The 18,925-nt window shown below is 50.6% G+C and overlaps 2 protein-coding genes across 3 annotated transcripts in view; both read left to right on the forward strand.

Annotated features, from left to right (window-relative positions):
* The window catches only part of ncbp3 (nuclear cap binding subunit 3), a 23,063-nt gene extending 17,127 nt beyond the window's left edge, over window positions 1–5,936 (forward strand). Inside the window, exons 10-13 of the mRNA XM_042213975.1 lie at window positions 1,169–1,484; window positions 3,980–4,128; window positions 4,200–4,370; window positions 4,447–5,936. Of these exons, the coding sequence (XP_042069909.1) occupies window positions 1,169–1,484; window positions 3,980–4,128; window positions 4,200–4,370; window positions 4,447–4,805 (995 nt within the window). The 3' untranslated portion in view covers window positions 4,806–5,936. The remainder of the gene's footprint in view (window positions 1–1,168; window positions 1,485–3,979; window positions 4,129–4,199; window positions 4,371–4,446) is intronic.
* A 755-nt stretch (window positions 5,937–6,691) lies between these two features.
* pcf11 (PCF11 cleavage and polyadenylation factor subunit) lies at window positions 6,692–18,767 on the forward strand. 2 transcript variants are annotated; one of them, XM_005947700.3, is made up of 18 exons: window positions 6,692–8,065; window positions 9,936–10,061; window positions 10,337–10,519; window positions 11,471–11,683; window positions 12,258–13,195; window positions 13,274–13,448; window positions 13,570–13,972; window positions 14,054–14,191; window positions 14,279–14,344; window positions 14,587–15,845; window positions 16,742–16,808; window positions 16,897–17,022; window positions 17,097–17,238; window positions 17,316–17,499; window positions 17,581–17,736; window positions 17,828–17,920; window positions 18,011–18,046; window positions 18,196–18,767. In XM_005947700.3, exons 1-18 carry the CDS (start codon window positions 7,823–7,825, stop codon window positions 18,424–18,426), a joined length of 4,779 nt encoding a protein of 1,592 aa, XP_005947762.1. In that variant the 5' UTR covers window positions 6,692–7,822; the 3' UTR covers window positions 18,427–18,767. The 2 variants fall into 2 exon arrangements, with proteins under 2 accessions (XP_005947762.1, XP_005947763.1); XM_005947701.3 differs by lacking the exon at window positions 14,279–14,344 and having other exon boundaries at window positions 6,693–8,065.
* Window positions 18,768–18,925: the final 158 nt, after the last annotated feature.

The raw sequence follows: 18,925 nt of genomic DNA on the forward strand, positions 1-18,925 counted from the left end.
GGGGCACGTGGGCATTTATAATGTGTTTCTGCTGCTTTTTCAGCGCTCGGAGGCTGATGGCACCGTGTCAGAGCTGGCTGTGAACTTCAGACGGATCAGGCCTTAACTTAACAAAAAAGTTATCAGTCGTTCTTTTCATCTTCTCTTGTTACCCACAGCTTCATCCACTCTGTCGGGCCCACGCTGCTCACCCGGGCTGGGTACCATCACTACTCGACTGGATTCAGTTTTGTCTCACAGTCAGAAATATTGTAATTCTGATCATTTATCAGCACTGATACTGTGAGACTTGAGCATCACAGCAGAGGATAAAACAGAAAAACATGAAGCAGATTTTTCTGGCCTGGATTTTATAGCAGAGAAACTTAAAATGTTCTGCAGTTTTGCATCATTTTAAAACGTTTACATTTCTTCAGTATTGAACAGCAGAAATGAGGCTTTCTTGTCCGAGGAGCAGACTGATGGGTGATACGTGAATGAATAATGCAGAAAACGGAGATCAGAGAGAGAGCTGTGCAGGAAGTGTGCTTATCATCGTGCTGGAAGCAAAACAGCAAAAGTCAGAGTGAATTAATGACGATGTTTATCAAATCTGAAGCGTAGTTTGCTGCTTCTTTTGCTGCTGGTTCAGTGAGTTTTGGTCGGAGAGAAACAAAACCTGCAGCTCAGAATCGGCGCAAAAAAGACGTAAACACAGAGCAGGCCCGACGCATCAGAATCGCTCAGCCCCGACGGCGTGTCCGTGTACGATGAGAAAGCCGACAGCTCTGTGTTTGTGTATCTGCTCTTATTTACCGTTTGTTGAAATAGTTTTGTGAGCTTTAACCTGAGATTCCGGCGTTTCTGACAAAATACATTTAAAAGTCGATTCAGGATTTAATGACTTGATATGGCTTCATTCAGCTCCTCGCCTCCCTCTGTCCACCTGCACTTTAGAACCACAGCCAATCACACAGGTCCCGCCCCTGACGTTCACTGATTGGGACACACGATAGGGGCATGTGTTAGTTGTTGACCACACGGAGACTTTGAGAGTTGCTGAGACTTTTTTTTCTTTTTTACTGGAACAGCTGTTTTTTTTTAGTCGCACCATTGAAACGATTCTAGAGCCCTAAATGTGGTTTTCTTCTGCTTCATGCTAACGTTTTCATGACTTCTGTGCTTTCAGCGGATCTCGTCAACCTGCCCGAGGAGCCCATCAAGGAAGAAGAGGAGGAGGAGGAGGAGGAGGAAGACGGCGACGAGGACATGGACTCTGACGACAGGGTGGTGGAGTACAGGGAGAGGGGGGACAGGGGCGGTGGCTCACGCTCACTGGGGGCGGGGCTCCACAGCCAGACGGACCGCTCTCCGTCTCCGTGGTCCGAGTCGGACGAGATGGACTACGACCTGGAGCTGAAGATGATCTCCACGCCGTCGCCGAAGAAGAGCAAGAAGATGACGATGTACGCCGACGAGCTGGAGACGCACCTGAAGAGCATCCGGTCAGAGTCGCTCGTGTGTGTGTGTGTGTGTGCGTGTGTGTGCGTGTGTGTGTGCGTGTGTGTGTGTGTGTGCGTGTGTGTGTCTGTGTGTGTGTGCACGCCTCTCAGTGAGGCTGAGCATTAAATTAAAATGGAAAGAGCCATCATGTTTGCTCACAGCTTTTATTTTGAAAATCAGGGGTGCCGCAGTGTTCCTGCTCCCTTCAAATACCAGAACCTTGTTTTTACGTCTGAGTGGGCGGCCTCACAGGAAGTGACATCATAGAAAAATCAGGCATTCTGCAGTTTTGGGTGATGATGGTGGGAAGTGGGCGGATCCCGAGTTAAACTTTATTTAACTTTGAAGCGAGTGAGAACGATTGGCTGGTCACCAACCAGCATCTGTAAAACAACCACTACCACATACTACTTCCTGTGTGGGCGGATCTTTAGTCTCCAGGCTGTTGCTGTGAGTACTGACAGTTACTGTGTCCCAAAACCTAAGCTGCATCCTCCGGAGGACCGAGAAGGCCGGAAGTAAACAGCTGTGAAACTGGACGGTCTCGCCTTCAGATCTGCGTCAGCGCTGTCTCGGTGGAGTTTAATAAACTCGGCCGTCTGCTCCTTGCTGTCTAAAATGTAACAGGACACTGGAGTAAACTCGACCATCTGTTTAATCAGTTTTCTGTTTGACGTTTATTCAGCTGTGTGAAAACCACCCGGGGGATTAATAAAGTTTTATTTTATCTAATAACTTTAATCTGAACCAAACCGATTTACTCACGAACAAATAAAACAAAAAGCCAAACAATAACATTTTTAGGTTGTCTAATAGGGCTGCCACGATTAGTCGACTAGTCACGATTACGTCGACTATCAAAATCGTCGAAGCGTTGTTTGAAGCTTTGTAAGATCCCAAAAGACGCAGGAATAAGTAGCAGGATTTAAGAGTGTAATAACGGACTGAAACAGAAGATGGCAGCACTGCATGTACAAGGATGCCAGCTGCCGTTAAACCCCGAAGAAGAAGAAGAGCTGTGTCCCAGAATTCATAGCGCGCCCAGCTCAGTTTCCAACAATGGCGGCAGCTAGTTAGTTTTAATATTACTCTTATTATTCTTTCTGGGTCACAAAATAAACGTTTAACATATTTTCAGGCGAGAATGTAGCTGTGTAAACCTCAAATATCTGCTCAGTTTATCAGGACACCACATATTTTCAAAAGCGCTCCGACGTTTTCGGAGACGTCTGTTACCCACTAGCTCGATAGCTAGCCGGGGGCTAGGCTCACTAGCGCCGTGAGAACACCGGACTCCCGGCAAATCGTTTTCAAACCCACCGCCGTCTTTCGCTACTCAGGTTAAACATGATATATGAGTCACTTAGATAACTTAAAATGTTATTGTTTGGCTTTTTTAGTATTTTATTTGTTCCTGAGTAAATCGGTTTGGCTGAGATTAAAGTTATAGTTTTTACACAGCTGAATAAACGTCAAGCAGACAGCTGATTATCAGAAGTGTGAGATGCTGGAGAATTTACTCCGGTGTCCTGTTATATTTTAGATAGCAAGGAGTTTATTAAACTTCACCGAAACAATCTGCAAATTTCATTAAAATTTAATAAACTATCATCTTGTCTTTATTTTTAGTTAGCACCTGAAACACTTAAAGCTGTAAGCTAATGATAGTTATATAAGAGCAGATGCTGCTGGTGCAATAAGCTGTATGGATGATGATCTGATTAGTGACTAATCGCAAAAATAATCGCTGACTAGTCGACTATCATTGTCTAAGTAACTTATATATTACATTTAAACTGAGTAGCGAAAGACCGCGGTGGTCTGTAAATACTGTTATGTTTTCTTTATTTACTGTGCTAAGTTCCTTCCTTTTACTTTATATCTTATACTTTTACTACGGTTATTTATTACTGTGCTGCTTCTTGTTTTATTGCTGCTGTGAGCTACCAAACAAATTTTGTTGTATAACTACAATGACAATAAACTTCTTCTTTGTCTCTTTATCTTATCTGAAAACGATGTGCCGGGAGTTTGCCGTTCTCGCCCCGGCTCGCTGGTGGGTAACAGACGTCTCCGAAAACGTCGAAGCACTTTTGCAAATATGCGGTGTCTTGATAAACCGAGCAGATATTTGAGGTTTACACAGCTACATTCTCGCCTGAAAATATGTTAAAAGTTTATTTTGTGACCCAGAAAGAATAATAAGAGTAATATTAAAACTTAGTTGCGGTAAAGGACATACCCGACCCATCCTTCAAATTCGGGGAAATGGAGGAGGCATTTTGGGATATATTTGGAGGAGTCTACGCCGCGTTGCTGTGATGTAATCGGCCTACAAATGCGGCCTCAGGAGGATGCAGCCTAGGTTGTGGGACACAGCTAGTGAATGCATGAAAGATTTTCTTCTGCTCTGATCATTAAACCTGCAGGAATGTTTCGCCGCCGCGCTCACACACGTTTGCTTTGCGTTTAACTCTGCCTGTGTCGCACCGTTCAGGAACAGGATCGGAACGTCGGGATCACAGAGCAGGACCAAAGCCTCGTCGCCCTCTAAGGTGACGGACGTGCGGCAGCTGCTGGAGGAGAAGCGGCAGGGCCACTCTCAGCACAGCCAGCCCCCTCCGGTGGTCAGCGGCGGGAAGACAGGTGAGCGGTTTAAATCCAGGTGCTTGCTGTGCTGCCGTGAGGCGGGCCTCTGACTCTGACGCTCTCCGCAGACGTACGGCAGCGGCTCGGGAAAAGACGCTACTCTCCAGACAGACGCCGCTCCCCCTCGCCGCTGTCCCCGAGAGACACTCCCCTAGCCAGAGATGTGCATCGCAGACTGGGCGTGGCCAGTCAGGACAGCAGAGGCCACTGCTCAAACTCATCCACAGACAGGAAGACGGGTACGGAGGCGACGCCAACCTCTGTCGTCTTCTTTCTTTGCTGTGTGGCGTTTGTAACGCTCTCTCTCGTCTGCAGGCGGGCTGTGGAGCAGACTCGGCTCCAGCGACGACGATGGCAGCAGCGCTGCCGCCAGACGTCACGACAGGTCAAGCGGCCGCTCGGCGGGGCTGTTCTCCTCTTCCTCATCGGGCCGGGATGGCGGTGGCAGCAGTAGAAGCGAGAGGAGGCATGGTGACGGAGAGGGGGACAAGGAGGAGGAGGATGACAGGCGCGGGGACGAGGAGGACGACTCGACGCTGCAGAGGATGTGGGGCGCCATGATCAAACAGAAGCAGGAGCGTCTCACCCACAAGATGAAGAAGAGTCGGCTGGACAACCTGCCCTCGCTGCAGATCGAGATCAGCCGCGACAGCAGCGACGAGTCCGACGCCTGAACCACACGAGGAGGAGGGGGCGGAGCAGTATTTCCTCTGATGGACGACCCGGGTGAGTTGGGGAACGGGGCCGGGCGGCGAGCTTCTCCCTTTGAAAACAACTGAAATAATGACTCGTAAATATCAACAGAAACATTTCATAAAACTTCTCCAGGGAGCCGCAGTCCACCTCGACTGCTCCCTGAAGCTCCGCCCACCTTTAATTTCAACTTCCTGCGGTGTGCGCCCTCCTCACTTCCTGTCTGAAAGCGAGGTGAAGTTGCAAATTGTCACTTTATCATCCAGATCAGTGACAGTTGTTTGGGGGCGTGGCCTCTAATCACCTGCTGCAGGTGAGGCAGAATAGAGCCAAAGGAAGCGATCCGTCCCCTGAAGTCGTATCGCCCAGTACTGAGGGGTCAGTCGGGTTGTGAGGTCATTTCCTGCCTCGGCGTTCCGGAGTTTGTTCACTCGGCTGTGGATCTGAGGACATTTCGGAGGAAGTCCTGCGAAGTTCGCTGCTAATTATGAGCAGAGGGCGAAGCTTTGGTTCCCGCGGCCTCCTCTCCTCCTGCCTGTGGTGTTCTGTCAGGATGTGGCAAAGCATCATGGGAAACTCTCCGCTCACCTGCTGCTGCTCTTCTTGTCACCATTCTCGCTCGCCACCATTCCTCAGCTTTTCCCCGTCTGACTGCAGCTCAGACAGTGAAGTGACTCCGCCTCCAGCGTGTGGTGTAGGCGTGGTGTTAGCGCTGGCAGGACTGGGGCGTCCGCTGTGGGACATTTTCCTACTTTTTGTCTCTTTATTATTATTTTTTTCTTCTAAACACCTTGTTGATGACCCGGATGTGTGTGCGAGTGCGAGTCCATCGACTGTTCCTGTGACGTCACATGATGTGTTGTTTTTAAATGAAACCTTTGGGTCCACGTGCAGGTGACACCACACTGCTGCTCCTGAGATGAGATCATTATTAAAGTACCGGCTGATGTTTTATTCCACACGTGTCGAGTCTTCTTCCTGTAACCCTGACCACAGATACCTGCACAACACAGGTGTGCTTTTCAGGCGGGTGTTCCAACAACCAGGGAGGGGTTGTGAGCTCATTGAGGCGTGGCCTCTGCGCTGGACGCAGACACACAGATGCTCAGTAACAGCCAAATATAAAACCATCTTCCTCAGACGTGTTGGTGCGATTAACCTCAGCAGCCATATTATCAGGCTCCAGGTCAGAATTGTGCGTCACCATCCACCTGTCAGCTAAAGAAGCCACACCCCTCCATAATGCAAATTTTAATCCTTAATTTAAACAGTTGAGTTATTTTAAAAAGTCTGCAGACGTGTGTGTTTCTCGCTGTTGGAGCTGCTGCCTGGATAAATGCGATGCTTCTGTCAGGTGTACGACTCGAACACGTGACCCTCAGAGAGGATCCTGTTCACAGGAAAAAAACGAAAACATTGCAAATTAAAATGACAAATGTCCAGCAGAAAACACTTCAGCTCACAGTTGTGTCAAAGTGCTTTATAATGTCAGGTAAAGACCCCTATGAGCTGTCACTGTAGCGACAGCCGGATGGAAAAACCTCTGGCAGAAGTTGGACGATGGGACAAAGACGTGCTGCGGAAGAGAGCCAGAGATTAATAATTACTAACGATTAAATGCAGAAAGGTGTATTACCACACCAAGAAATACTCAGTGCATCATGGGAATCTCCAGCAGTGCAGTACCTGTAATACCTACAGCATGTTCTAATCGCTCTAATAGGATATTATGGTCGACAGTATCGAACGCTGCACTGAGGTCTAGCAGGACAAGCACAGAGATGAGTCCACTGTCAGAGGCCATAAGAAGATCATTTGTAACCTTCACTAAAGCTGTTTCTGTGCTGTGGAGCTCTGAAACCTGACTGAAACTCTTCAAATAAACCTCTCTGCAGATGATCTGTTAGCTGTTTGACAACTACTCTTTCAAGGACGTTTGATATGATTGAATTTGATGAAGTTAAGGTAAGGCCGGCTCAGCAGCGCTCTGGCTGCGGCGCCGACAGACCACAGTGATCTTTTCAGCAGATTCAGATGAGCCTGAACAGTGAGCTCAGTTTCATAGTCGTTACTATGCAAACTGTCATGAGCGCTGAACAATGACCATGAGTAGCATGCAGAGAGTTGGGAACCCTCAGCTCAGCCTTTCCCTTTTCATGTGTTCTCAACGCCTCATTGAAACTTACAGGACGTCTGGGTGAAACACACGTTCTGGCCTGATGAGGTAGCTCTTTGGTGTTGGTTACGCCTCTTAACTCTTAGGAATCATTCAAGCATGAAAAAGTCACCTAACTGCAGAGATGAACCAGTGCTGCGTCTGCATATAACAAATAACCTGTCTGTTCCTGCAGGCATTACACACAGCTGCTCACAGTTCAAACTGGTGACGTTGACTTATAAGTTTGTTATAATTGTGTAAACTCTGTTTTCTCCTGATGTACTTGTCTGTACGTAGTTCCCATGTTTATGAGGGATGGCACACACTTTTTAAGACTTTTGCAAAGACACAGATCGATCAAAATGTAGAATTAAAATTGTTTGAATTGATTAAATTTAGTTTTTAAATATACATATCTATATATATATTTATTTATTGGTGTTACGATATGCGAACATAGTTTCTAATGAGTAACGTGTTTATATGTGAGTAGTGCTGCGGCCTGGTCGTTGAGTAAGAGCTGTTGCAATCATTTTTCGTTATGTAATCGGGATTGACGGTACTCCACTGTGATTGGCTCATTTGTGTGGCCGTTATTTTCCCCAACTAATCGCAAAGAAAACCCAGGTTAAGGCGGGCTGAAACCAGCCAATGACACTGCACTGACATCACGACTGTTATAAAAACCTCAACGTGACGTAGACTTCCTTCAGTTACAGTCGCCATTTTCTTGTGGTCGTTGAAAGGGCACTGAACTGCGACAGAAGACGGCTGAAATATACCCCCGAACCGGCGTGATTTCTCAACAAGTCCGGGACGAACAGTTAGCCGTATGAGTTCATGGACTGCCTGCTGATCAGTGGTTATGGTTTCGGTAAGACTCGCTTAGGTTTGGCCGAGTGTCTCAGCTCAAAGATGGACGACAGCGCGGCGAGGGAAGACGCCTGCCGGGAGTACCAGTCCTCCCTCGAAGACCTGACGTTTAACAGCAAGCCGCACATCAACATGCTGACCATCCTGGCCGAGGAAAACATCAACTTCGCCAAGGATATCGTGGAAATTATTGAAGCACAAATAAGCAAGGTTTTTATGAATATAGAATACTTTCACACTGAGATGTTTGCTGTCGATGTATGTAGTTAGCTGCTAGCCGAACATGGCGACGAGGTCGGCCGCGGTAACGGTCTCTGAAAACATCCAGCTGTTTGTTCTGCTAGCTCCGCATTCAGCCAACTCTTGAACAACTGTGTGTATTAAAGTGAACCGACCATTTATTCTTTATTGTACTCAGCAGCACGCCATTTCTCTGCAGACTCGCTGTAGGTACTCGATGTGGTCTGGAGTTGAAATCCACCTTAAATCAGCCCACCTTAAATCAGTCCGTCTTTACCGTTCGCTCTGCGTTTTCCTCTTTAATGTGGAGTAAACGTCAGTAGACGTGAGTAGAAAAGAAGGCGGCACTTTAGCGGGACGTTAACTTTGGTTCAGCTTGTTGCCATGGTAGTTTGTTTAAACCAACTTTATTTAAACAACTGCAGCGACAGAATACTTTCTGACACGTGGGAAGGGCCGAAATCTGCACGAGGCTGCTTTAAAACCTAGATTAAAGTTCAGGCTGATGATTATTTCTTAAAATTAAAAAATACTAAATTCACAAAATGGATGTTTTTGAAAGTCTTGTTTCTCCGGGTTATTAACACAAAGGATGAGGCCACATAGAGCTGGGGAAGTAAATCTGAGTCACTTTCCTGAACAGGGGAAATCACCGCGCTGTTATTTCTGGCCTCAGTCGGACAGTAGCTCTACTGAACTCCCGGTCATGTCTCAGTTTGTGCCCTGCTGGTCTCAGGCTGATGCTCTGAAGTGTCTGAAGTGGTCTAAACTTTGTTTAATAAAGAAACAGTAAAAACCTTGAATTGGCCTAAACTCCTCACATCAGGTTCAGCAGTTTGACTTTAAACCAAGGACAGATTTCATAGAAGTGCCTGACGTGTTGAAGTGTCGCCCGCTGATGTCTGTAAATGAATAAATAACTGCTGTGCTGATGGTGTCACAGTTCTCCTTTAGAAGTCTGAGGTGTGCACGTGTTGAACAAAGCTTTGGTAAACAGTCAAACTTCCCTCTGCAGCACTTGAGCTTTCAATCAGCGTTAAGCTCGTCACATTGATCTGATTGAGGATTAGCGGCTCGAGTTTTTGGTGGATTTTGACCATCTGTAGTCCTGCTGAGCTCAGACCACATCAGTGTCTCTGAATGGTTTCAGTCTGATCTGTTGTGTGTTATCAGTGTCGGGTCATTGATTAACGGGGCGTCTTCAACACCCCCTCCGCCCGCCATCACGTTACACTCAGCTTCTGGTCCATGACACTTGATTTAATTCTCGAGTGAATCTTGAATTCTTGAAAAATGTGATTTGAATGGTTAAAATGTTTATAATAAAAAATGTGAAATGTGCTTTTTGTCATTTTTTATTTCCCAGTGTAATTTCTTGGCATGACTCTGGTTTCATTTACTGCACACACTGAGGGAGGGGATTAAAGATGTCGGGTGTCAAAGTGGAGGTGTGAGGGGGAATAAAGCTCACTGGGGGTGGAGTCACCTCGAAGACGAGCCTTCTGGGTAAACGTACAAAGAGCGGTGGAAGGTTACAAACGCTCTTTGGAGGTAAACGGCTCCTGGACTGAAGCCTGGCGGCGCCACGGACTCATTTTGTAACTCGGCAGACGCTGAGTGGACTCGTGAAGATGACTTTTCCTTTTTCTCCTGTGAAGACGCAGCAGCGCACGGACTGACTGGGACTGAGATGTTTTCCTGCAGTTCTTGACCTTTTGAACTTTTTCCACGTTTTTGGGTGCTGAGGGGCGGGGCAGGTGTACTGTGAGCTTTTATTCTGAAATGTTGCTTTTAACCCCTGTTTGTTTTCTAAACTTGTCGAGTTCTCTTATTGCTCCAGGCCCCACCCAGCGAGAAGCTTCCAGTTTTGTACTTAGTGGATTCCATAGTGAAGAATGTTGGAGGAGAATACCTTGCAGTGTTTGCTAAAAACCTAATCCCTTCATTTATATGTGTCTTTGAAAAGGTACAGTTCTCTTTGCTGCCGTTTGGCCTTGTTAAGATTTAAGCAGTGACATGTTAGCAGCCCTCGCACTCCCTCCTGTTTGTCCTGTTGCTTGCTTTCTTCTGTTTAGTCTCCTGCACTCTGCTCCTGTCTTACTGCGTAACGTACTGCTAATGAAAGCTGGAGGGAGGCTTTAGGACTTTAGCTGATGTTTTGAAGTGGACTAACAGCTGTGCACAGTGTGATGTCGGCTTTTTGTTGGTGGCTGTGGACCAAGCGCTGTCCTCTGTTTGTAGGTGGACGAAAACACTAGAAAGTCCCTGTTCAAGCTGCGCTCCACCTGGGACGACGTGTTCCCGCCCAAGAAGCTGTACGCGCTTGACGTGAAGGTCAACTCTGTGGACCCAGCGTGGCCCATCAAGCTGCCGCCGCCCACCCCCAACTCCAGCATCCACGTCAACCCCAAGTTCCTCAAACAGGTGTGTACGAGCGGGGGCGTGAGCCTCGGGCAGCCTGAGGTCGCCCCGGCGCAGAGGTTTACTCCTGAGGTCCTCGTCGGGCTTCTCAATAAATGCGTCTGTGCCCTTGAAATGTCGATAAAGAAGATGTCGTGAAACGTGCAGGTACACCCCCGAGGATTGTTCACATGTCAATAAGTTATTGTTACAGTAACTACCACAAACAATGTTTCCTTTTAAGAGTCTTTAAAAGGTCCAGAGAGCTTCAGCGTGGGAGGTTTTTGTTTTTAGTTTTTCTGCTGTAATATCTTCAAATAAAGATGTGCTGAGGAGAATAAAGGAGACCCGGCAGAACTGTGTTTAATACTTACCACTATTTTGTTTTTTGTTTGTTTTGTTTTTTTACATTTGCTCTTATGAGCGTTGAGTTTCTGTGCCTGATCTGAGGTTTTGGTTGTGCTTGGTTACGTTGTGAAGCTGCTTTCAGATCTGCTGTCGAGCTCAAGTCAGATAAAGTAGAAAAGTGAAGCTGGGAGCAGAAATTGGTTTGTTTGGCTCAGAAATGACAGAATTTGATAATTTTTAACCAACTAAGTGACGTTTAGAGCCGAGCAGACGTCATGCTTTTATTAAACTGACTGGTGTCAGACTGGGTTAACCTGTCAGGACATCCATGCAGAGTGAACCTGATAAACTGGTTCAAACCAGTGTTAACCACTGTCACGTGGCTGCATGCAGGTTTGGTTAGTTTGATCACTGGAAATGTTTTTAAAGAGGTTTTCCATAAATATGACCGGGTCAAGTGTCACGTCCACGTGCTCCTTACCTGTGTCCGGGTCAGGCTCCAGGGTTGGACCCCAGTGACCCTCCCTGGTCTCTGACCACACACAGCATCATCCACATTGAGCGATGGGATTTGGTGGGGCTGAACTTGAGTTCTAATCCGAAGTTATCTTTCTCTCCGTCTTTCAGCCTGAGGAGTCTTCATCCTCTCCCAGGCCAACCCCGGCCCAGCCACCGCCCACGGCCCCACCCGCCCCTCAGCCGGTCCCTGCCGCCATCAGTCAGTCCAGCCTGACACAGGAGCAGCTAATCCGGCAGCAGCTGCTGGCCAAACAGAAGCAGCTCCTGGAGCTCCAGCAGAAGAAGATCGAACTGGAGCTGGAGCAGACCAAAGCTCAGCTGGTACGACCACCTGGGGCTGTAAGATCACCGTTAGCCAATCACGTGTCCGCATCACAATCCAGGGGTTCAGACTTTAGCTAAAACCAGAACATTGTCTGAGCGCTGTCATGGCCGTTCACTGCTTTTAAAACCCTGAAACACCCCGAATGTGTTAAAGCCTTCAGCTCCAGTTCAGATCAAACTACAAACCAGTTTGATCTGAACTGGGACGCTGCTAGTTCCCATTTAAAGGGTAAAAATGACAGGAAGAAGCAGCAGAGTCTTAAATCTTTTGTTTTGGCTCAAAGCTCACCTGTCACTTGTCCGAAGGTTTAGAGCAGCGGTCCCACACCCGTGAGAGTCGAGGCTCGGGTGTGACATTTATGGTTTTCAGGGTTTTTGTCGTTAACGCGGTTTCCTCGGGTCTTTTCCCATGTGTTATGACTTGTTGTGGGGTTTTTGTTGTTTTTGTTTTGTACTGGTTTTACTTTCCTGTATTTATCCGCGACACCTTAAAGCGGAGTTTATCTGCCGTCAGGTTTGTTGTGTAGAAACTTGCACATATTTAACAGGCAGCTCTGTCACATGGTTACAGGTCAGCGGCTTCACATTACCAGCAGCGACGGCGATCTCCACTTCATCAGCAGTGAGCCCGGCGCCCAAGCTCATCAGCCAACCCGCTCCCGTGGTCCGACCCTGGGTACCCCCTCAGAGCGATTCAAAGTCGTCCGTCAGAGACCCCCGGCTGAACCGCCCGCCCACTGGCCCCCTACCTAAAGACCAGCCTGCCACAACAAAAAGAGAGACTCCACCCACCACAGGAAGTCACATTCTCGCTCTGGAGAAAGCCAGGATGCAGAAGAAAGACGCTCCACAGGAGAAACCAAAATCCAAATCGCCGTCTCCAATGGCGAAGAGTGGGCCGAGTAAAACCAAAGCAGCGGAGGCAGCGCTTCAGAGCGGCACGAAGAAAGACCCGCGGCTGAGGAAACGCACGCAGGACAAGGTGGGCGAGGGCAAGGACGGTGAGCAGAAGGAGAAGAAGCGATGTGGTGATGAGGAGCGGGAGGATGCTGCACGGGGGGCAGAGCCTCAGAGGTTCAAAGGCAAACTGGTGAATGGTTCGGTCGCCAAACACGAGCGTGACAAGGCTGCTGATAAGACCGCTGGCAACGCCAGAACGCATGCAAGGAAACGCACTCGCTCGCGGTCTAGGTCGCGATCCCCCGCCGGCTCCCCAAAGAGGAAGGACAGACGCTCGCCAAAGGGCAGAGCCCGCAGCAGCTCGTCCTCGCCATCACCTTTGCACAAAGCTGGAAAACCACGGAGGCTCGACCTGCTGCACGGCAAGCCCGGTCGGGAGGACCGTCCCACCCCCAAAAGCCAATCTGAGAGCAGAAGGTCCAAGAGACCCGGGGAGGAACGCCACTCCGAGACCAGAGACTCTCACTCGCCACGCAGCCACGACGGAGGCTGCAAGGAGATGAAGGACGCCCCTCACCGCTGGAGGAGCGGCTGGGAGGAGAGTAAACAGTGAGTTCATCAAACGCATCAGAAATATTATTCAAAAGTTTTAAAACTTTAAAAAACTTAAATCGTTTTCCTCCTCAGCATGAAGCTGTCGGGCGACGTGCACGCCAAGCCCACGCCTCAGAGACACAAACCGTACAGCACGCCAAACCGCCCCAGCACCCCCCGAACCCCGAAGCACCGGCTCAGCGTCGACGCCAACCTGCAGATCCCCGATGTCCTGAACTCCGCCTCCAAGAAGGACCTGCTGAGGAGGGTACGTTCACTGACCCGCTCACATGCAGGATAAAGCTGTTTCAATGGTTTTCACTTGTTATGATCAGTGGGGGGGGGGTTACCATGTCACTAAATATCATGTGACTATGACATGTCTGCAGGCGAGCAAGCGCATGGAGAGTGGCGAGATCTCCCGCGAGGAGTTCCTCAATATGGCTCACCAGATCAAACAGCTGTACCAGTATCAGGAGGAGATCCAGCTGCGCAAAGACAGCTGGGACGAATCAGACTTCCCCGTCAAGAAGCAGCCGCCACTGCTGAGCACTCCCTCATCTCAGCCCCGCCCCCACGAAGGCATGGACCCGGCGGAGCTGTCGTACTACGAGCACAAGTCGAAGCTGAGGAAGACTCAGGTCAATCACCGACCTGCCGGAGAGGAGTGGGAGGGGGAGGAGACTCCCGAGATCACCGACAAACCAGGGCACAGCGAGAAGATGGGTGGCGGTCAGAGCGGCGGACATCCGCCGCCACATAAATACAACCGAGGCCCGCGAGACAGGCCAGGTGAGCGTCACATGATCAATAAATTAGCCAGAGAACAGAGCTTTATTACTTAAACAAAAACACATCTGCTGCCCTTTTCAGGCGAGAGGCGGAGCAAAGAGTGCGAGGAGCATCGGGCGCCGCTCGCCCCCATGGTTGAGGAGTACAACCACGGCAAAGAGTTTCCAGCGCTGAAGCCAGGTCTTCGCTTCACAAAGAGACCCGACCACAGAGAGACAAGTGAGTGCACGCCGCCACCATGCTGCGCTGCGTTCACGTGTTCAAGTGGCGTGAAGGTTACCTGTTATCTGTCGTCTTTATCCACAGAGAGGTCAGAGGTCAGGTTCTGGAGCGGCGGGGTGTCAGGGTGTCGATCAGGGATACTTCAGCAGGGTTAGACATTTCTAACGAGTCCTACACATTCAGTCAGGAGCCCCGATTACATCATCAGCTAACCGCTAATTAGACACTCCCTGTCACCGCCAGCCTTTCAAGGCATTGTGGGAGTCGTAGTCGGCCACCTCTGCAGTTCTGTAGTGTCACCCTCACATTCAGACAGATGAAGCTCAAACTGTAATTTATCAGCTGACAGGAAGCGGCAGCGTTCACAGCATTTCTTCTTCTGTGGTTTCCAGGTGAGAGAGAGTGGACCTCGCCGCTGACAGAGCGGCAGCATTATAACGACCGCGAGGAGCAAAAGAGCAGCTACAATGTCCCACGGCGGTACGGCCCACCTGCTGACGCCCGCAGGCCGGAGGTGCCCCCTCCCTCGGGCACAGTGGTCCACAGGAACTCTCCGAGCCCAGCTGGTCTGGACGCCACGGCGACACGCTTCGAGCGCGAACGGCTATCACCGTTACAGAAAGACTCTGCTGACATGAGCCCGATAGCGCGCTTTGAGAGCCCAAACAGCGAGCACTCAGATGACGGGCCCCTGGATGCCCCGCCGCCTCATGCTTCAACCAAATCCATCCTGAAGGCGCCACTCCCCCGTGGAGGGCCGCAATCTTCGGTCCGACAGCACGGCGGGTCACCCGGACACACACCACCTCACGACGGGGGACACCCCCCTGCACGCTACAATGGCCCCGGTCATATGGGCTCTTCTAGGCCCCACGCCCCAGGATGGTATGAAGGCGGCGGTGGCCCTGGGCGGTTCGATGACTCACTGCAGTGTGAGGGGCCTCACCACCCAGCCCCCGGCAGGTTCGAGGGTGCCGGACCAACTCATCACACAATGGCGGAGAGGGTGGACGGTCCCGGACACATCAGTCACGGCCCGATGAGAGGCGGAGAACGAATAGGGCGGTTTGAGGGCCCCCCTCAGGGGCCCGGCAGGTTCGGGGCTCCTCTCGCACTACAGACACGATTTGAGGTGCCGGCACCGGGCCACTCAGAGGGCCCGCTGCAGCGCTTCGAGGCACCACGTCACTTAAACAATATGGGTCCCGGCCCTGGATCCGCCCCCATGGGCTTCCAGCAGCGGCCCGCACGCTTCGAGGGCCCCACGAGGTTTGATGGCCCTGGACACTTCGAGGGGCCGGGCCAACCGGGCCCCCGGTATGACGTGCCACATCAGGGAGGCCCCCCGCACTTCGAGCACTTCCCCGGGCAGGGCCACCTGCGCTTCGAACCCCAACACAACCTGCAGCCCCTCATGAGACAGATGGGCCCGCCCATGTACGAAACCCCCATGGCCCCCCAGCAGAACTTCCCCATGCCCCCCCAGCGTTTCCCGGACCCCATCAATCCTCAGTTCCCTGCGGCACCAGCGGCGTTCCCGGCGCAACAGAACATGCAGCAAGCCGGAAACTTCCATGTGCAGCCGTTCAGTCAGCCAGGACCCGCCCCCTTCTACAACCCCGGGGCACCCGCTGTTGGCTTACAGCAGCCGGTAAGCAACGCACAGGACATCACAGGATCTAGACCAATAAGAACAGAGGTAGTTTCAGACAGGTTTCAATCAGAGCTGCCTCAGTTCAGTCCAGTGTCAAATTCAGAGCAACTGGAGCTCCACCCACAGCTGAGCAGCTGTGACTGTAGTTTGAGGCAGAGCGGCAGCATTATGAGGCATCAGTTAAGTCAGAGTTGATGTGATACATGGAGACGCAGCTAAAAGAGCCGTTATTGGCCTGCTAACAGCATGCTAGCATGCTAATCCTGTATAATCGCAGTGCCTGAGTCTCCTCATGCGATACATGCACCTGAGTTTTATTTAGAAAAAATGAAAACTTTAAAACATACATCTATCGCTGAGGCACAGCCAGCCTATGTTGCTAACTTCTGCAACTACTCCAGGTCAGTTGGAGCGAATGGAGTTCTTCCATATAAAACAGCCAATCAGGTAGGCCCAGCAGGCATGCAGCAAGCAGCACAGATGGACTGCAAGTGTTACTGTTCTGCATGGTCACAAGTTTCTGGACCTTTGACCTCTGTGATGATTAATTTTCCTTTTAATTGTTTTTCTTTTTTTAAAGAGAATTTAAAAAAAACAAAACTACATTTAAAGGTATCAGGCTGTGCAGAGGGCGGAGTTAATGCTACAGAGCGTGCTGTTGCGCCGCTTCAGGACATTTATCATTAAATTAGCCCCACTACTGCCAGAAGGTGGCAGCAGACGCTGCTGAGCAAACAAGTGAAGGTGTCAGGTAGGAGTGAGGTGCAGAAATGGCAGGAAGATGTGCAGTTGATCCTCTGAGCTGGTGGCTCTGATTGGTGCAGAGGCCACGTTGTTGAGCAGGGCGAGTTCCTGGGGAATGATCTGAGTGTTTGTACCTGTGCTGTTTTCAGGTGAGCGTGATGGGAGCCATGGCCCAGCCCTTCCTACCTCAGACCGCCGTGCCTTTCGGACAGCAGAGTAAGTTTGCGTGGCGTTTGTGTCGGTCAGCTTTAACGCTCTCGAGTTTAAGGTCAGAAATCGTGACTGGTTGTTGGTATTTGCGTAGATCCGCAGGTCGTCCCTCCGGAGAACCACTTCGGTCAGGTGGACGTGAACGACCTGCTGTCCAAGCTCCTCTCCACCGGCATCATCAAACCCTCGCAGCCCGACGCCGCGCCCGCCTCCAGCAGCGGTCAGTGAAGCCCCTCCCTCTGTCGCCTTTAACCTTCTTCTTCAGTCGAGTTTGATGTGTTTGTTTTTTTCCAGAATCGTCTTCTGTACCTCCGCCGGCACCGCCACCAGAGGAGGAGGAGGAAGAGGAGGAGCAGGAGGTGGAGGGTGAGGGCGAGGGCGAGGAAGAGGACGACGTGCTGGACCTCACCAGCTTCAGCATCGACGATATGAAACAGTGAGTATTTGCCTGTCCTCATCGTCGTGGTTACACTTTGTTCTGCTGTGACTCACTTTGCCCCGCCCCTCTCGCAGGCGCTACGAGAGCGTGGTGACGAAGCTGTACTCAGGGAACCAGTGCTGCCTGTGCAGCATGCGCTTCACCGCCGCCCAGACCGACATGTACGCTGACCACCTGGACTGGCACTTCAGGCAGAACCACGCCGGCAAAGTGGCGAGCAAGAAGGTCACGCACCGCCGCTGGTACTACAGCCTCACGGTGAGAACGAACACGCCTCATGGGGCGCGGCGCCTAGCTCCCTGTGGAGCGCTCTGATGTAACGATACGTTTGTCGTGCAGGACTGGATCGAGTTCGAGGAGATCGCCGACCTGGAGGAGCGCGCCAAGAGCCAGTTCTTCGAGAAGGAGAACGAGGAGGAGGTGCAGAAGAGCCAGGCGGCTGCCAAGGAGAAGGAGTTCCAGAGCGTGAGAGCCACCAAGGACCAGGTGGGAGAGGTGAGTACGGCGGACGGCCAATCGACGGCCAACCTGCTTGTCGGTGACATCACAGGCTCGCCCAATAAAAATGCTTCCTTCCTCCCTGCAGAGCTGTGAGATCTGTCAGGAGCCCTTTGAGACGTACTGGGTGGAGGAGGAGGAGGACTGGTTCCTGAAGAACGCCGTCAAGGTCGATGACAAGGTGTGCCGAGGCTCCGCCCATCCACTTCTAATCAGTAAGATGACCAATAAGAACAAAGCGAGTGACCAGCTGTTTGTTTTCCCTCCACAGAACTTCCACCCCTCCTGCTTCGAGGATTATAAGAACGTAAGTCACACCTCCTCCCTCACCTCCTCCTCCCTTATCTCCTCCCTCACCTCCTCCTCCCTTATCTCCTCCTCCCTCACCTCCTCTTTCTTCTTCTCTGGTATAAACTCACATGTTTTTCTTTGCGCCGCTCTCATTTGTCTCCTCAGACATCGTCGTATGTCGACGTCACGCCGTCGCCCAGTAAGCTGCTGACCGACCACCCGCTGGGCGCCTTCGTGAAGACGGAAGAAAAGCAGGAGGAGGTCACTTCCTGTGCTGTTGCTGCCGCTGCTGCCGCCGCCACCGCCACCTCAGTGAAACAGGAGGTGCAGAATGAGAGCGGGGAGCCTCCTGAAGTGAAGACGGAGGCAGGTGAGGAGGCGGCGGCGGCGTTGTGAGGTGGCGGCGGTTTTTAGCTGCAGGGACTCGTCCTCTGCGTCTGTACTTGAATACATTTTTGTATTTGGACTCGCGGCCGCGCGGCTGCCTCAGTGAACCTGTACATGACCTAATTTATACATTAAAGTATTTTTGGTAACTCTGGTGTTACAGTGATTGAATCAGCTGTTACCCCTGTACATAGATTATTGATGATTGATTGGTTTATCGATGGGCCCTCGCAGGTGTTGAAGGTAAGCATCGTCTGAGCGGGAGGCGTCGTGGACTCGTCTACCGAGGAGCCCGCCCTCTTTGCGTTGTTTTTCTTTCTCTTTGGATCAATAAAAGCATCTGAAAGCTGTTTGTGTGAATACTGATTGATCTCATTGATCGTTAATTGCCTCAGTTTTACTGTCATTTGGGTTCCAAACATCAATAAAGGTTCAGTGGGTTCAAACATCCTGCTCTGGGTATTTATTCGTGTGTGTGTGTGTGTGTGTGTGTGTGTTAAAAGTTCAT

Source organism: Haplochromis burtoni, unplaced genomic scaffold (assembly GCF_018398535.1).
Source record: "Haplochromis burtoni strain Fernald_Lab_line unplaced genomic scaffold, NCSU_Asbu1 Contig_505, whole genome shotgun sequence".
NCBI classification, from domain to species: domain Eukaryota; kingdom Metazoa; phylum Chordata; class Actinopteri; order Cichliformes; family Cichlidae; genus Haplochromis; species Haplochromis burtoni.

Excerpts from the sequence above, each read along its gene's own strand:
- pcf11 (XM_005947700.3), top strand. The coding sequence starts at position 7,823 with ATGGACTGCCTGCTGATCAGTGGTTATGGTTTCGGTAAGACTCGCTTA. Across the intron at positions 10,062-10,336 it reads TTATATGTGTCTTTGAAAAG|GTGGACGAAAACACTAGAAA; the intron begins GTACAGTTCTCT and ends CTCTGTTTGTAG. Across the intron at positions 14,192-14,278 it reads ACCCGACCACAGAGAGACAA|AGAGGTCAGAGGTCAGGTTC; the intron begins GTGAGTGCACGC and ends CTTTATCCACAG.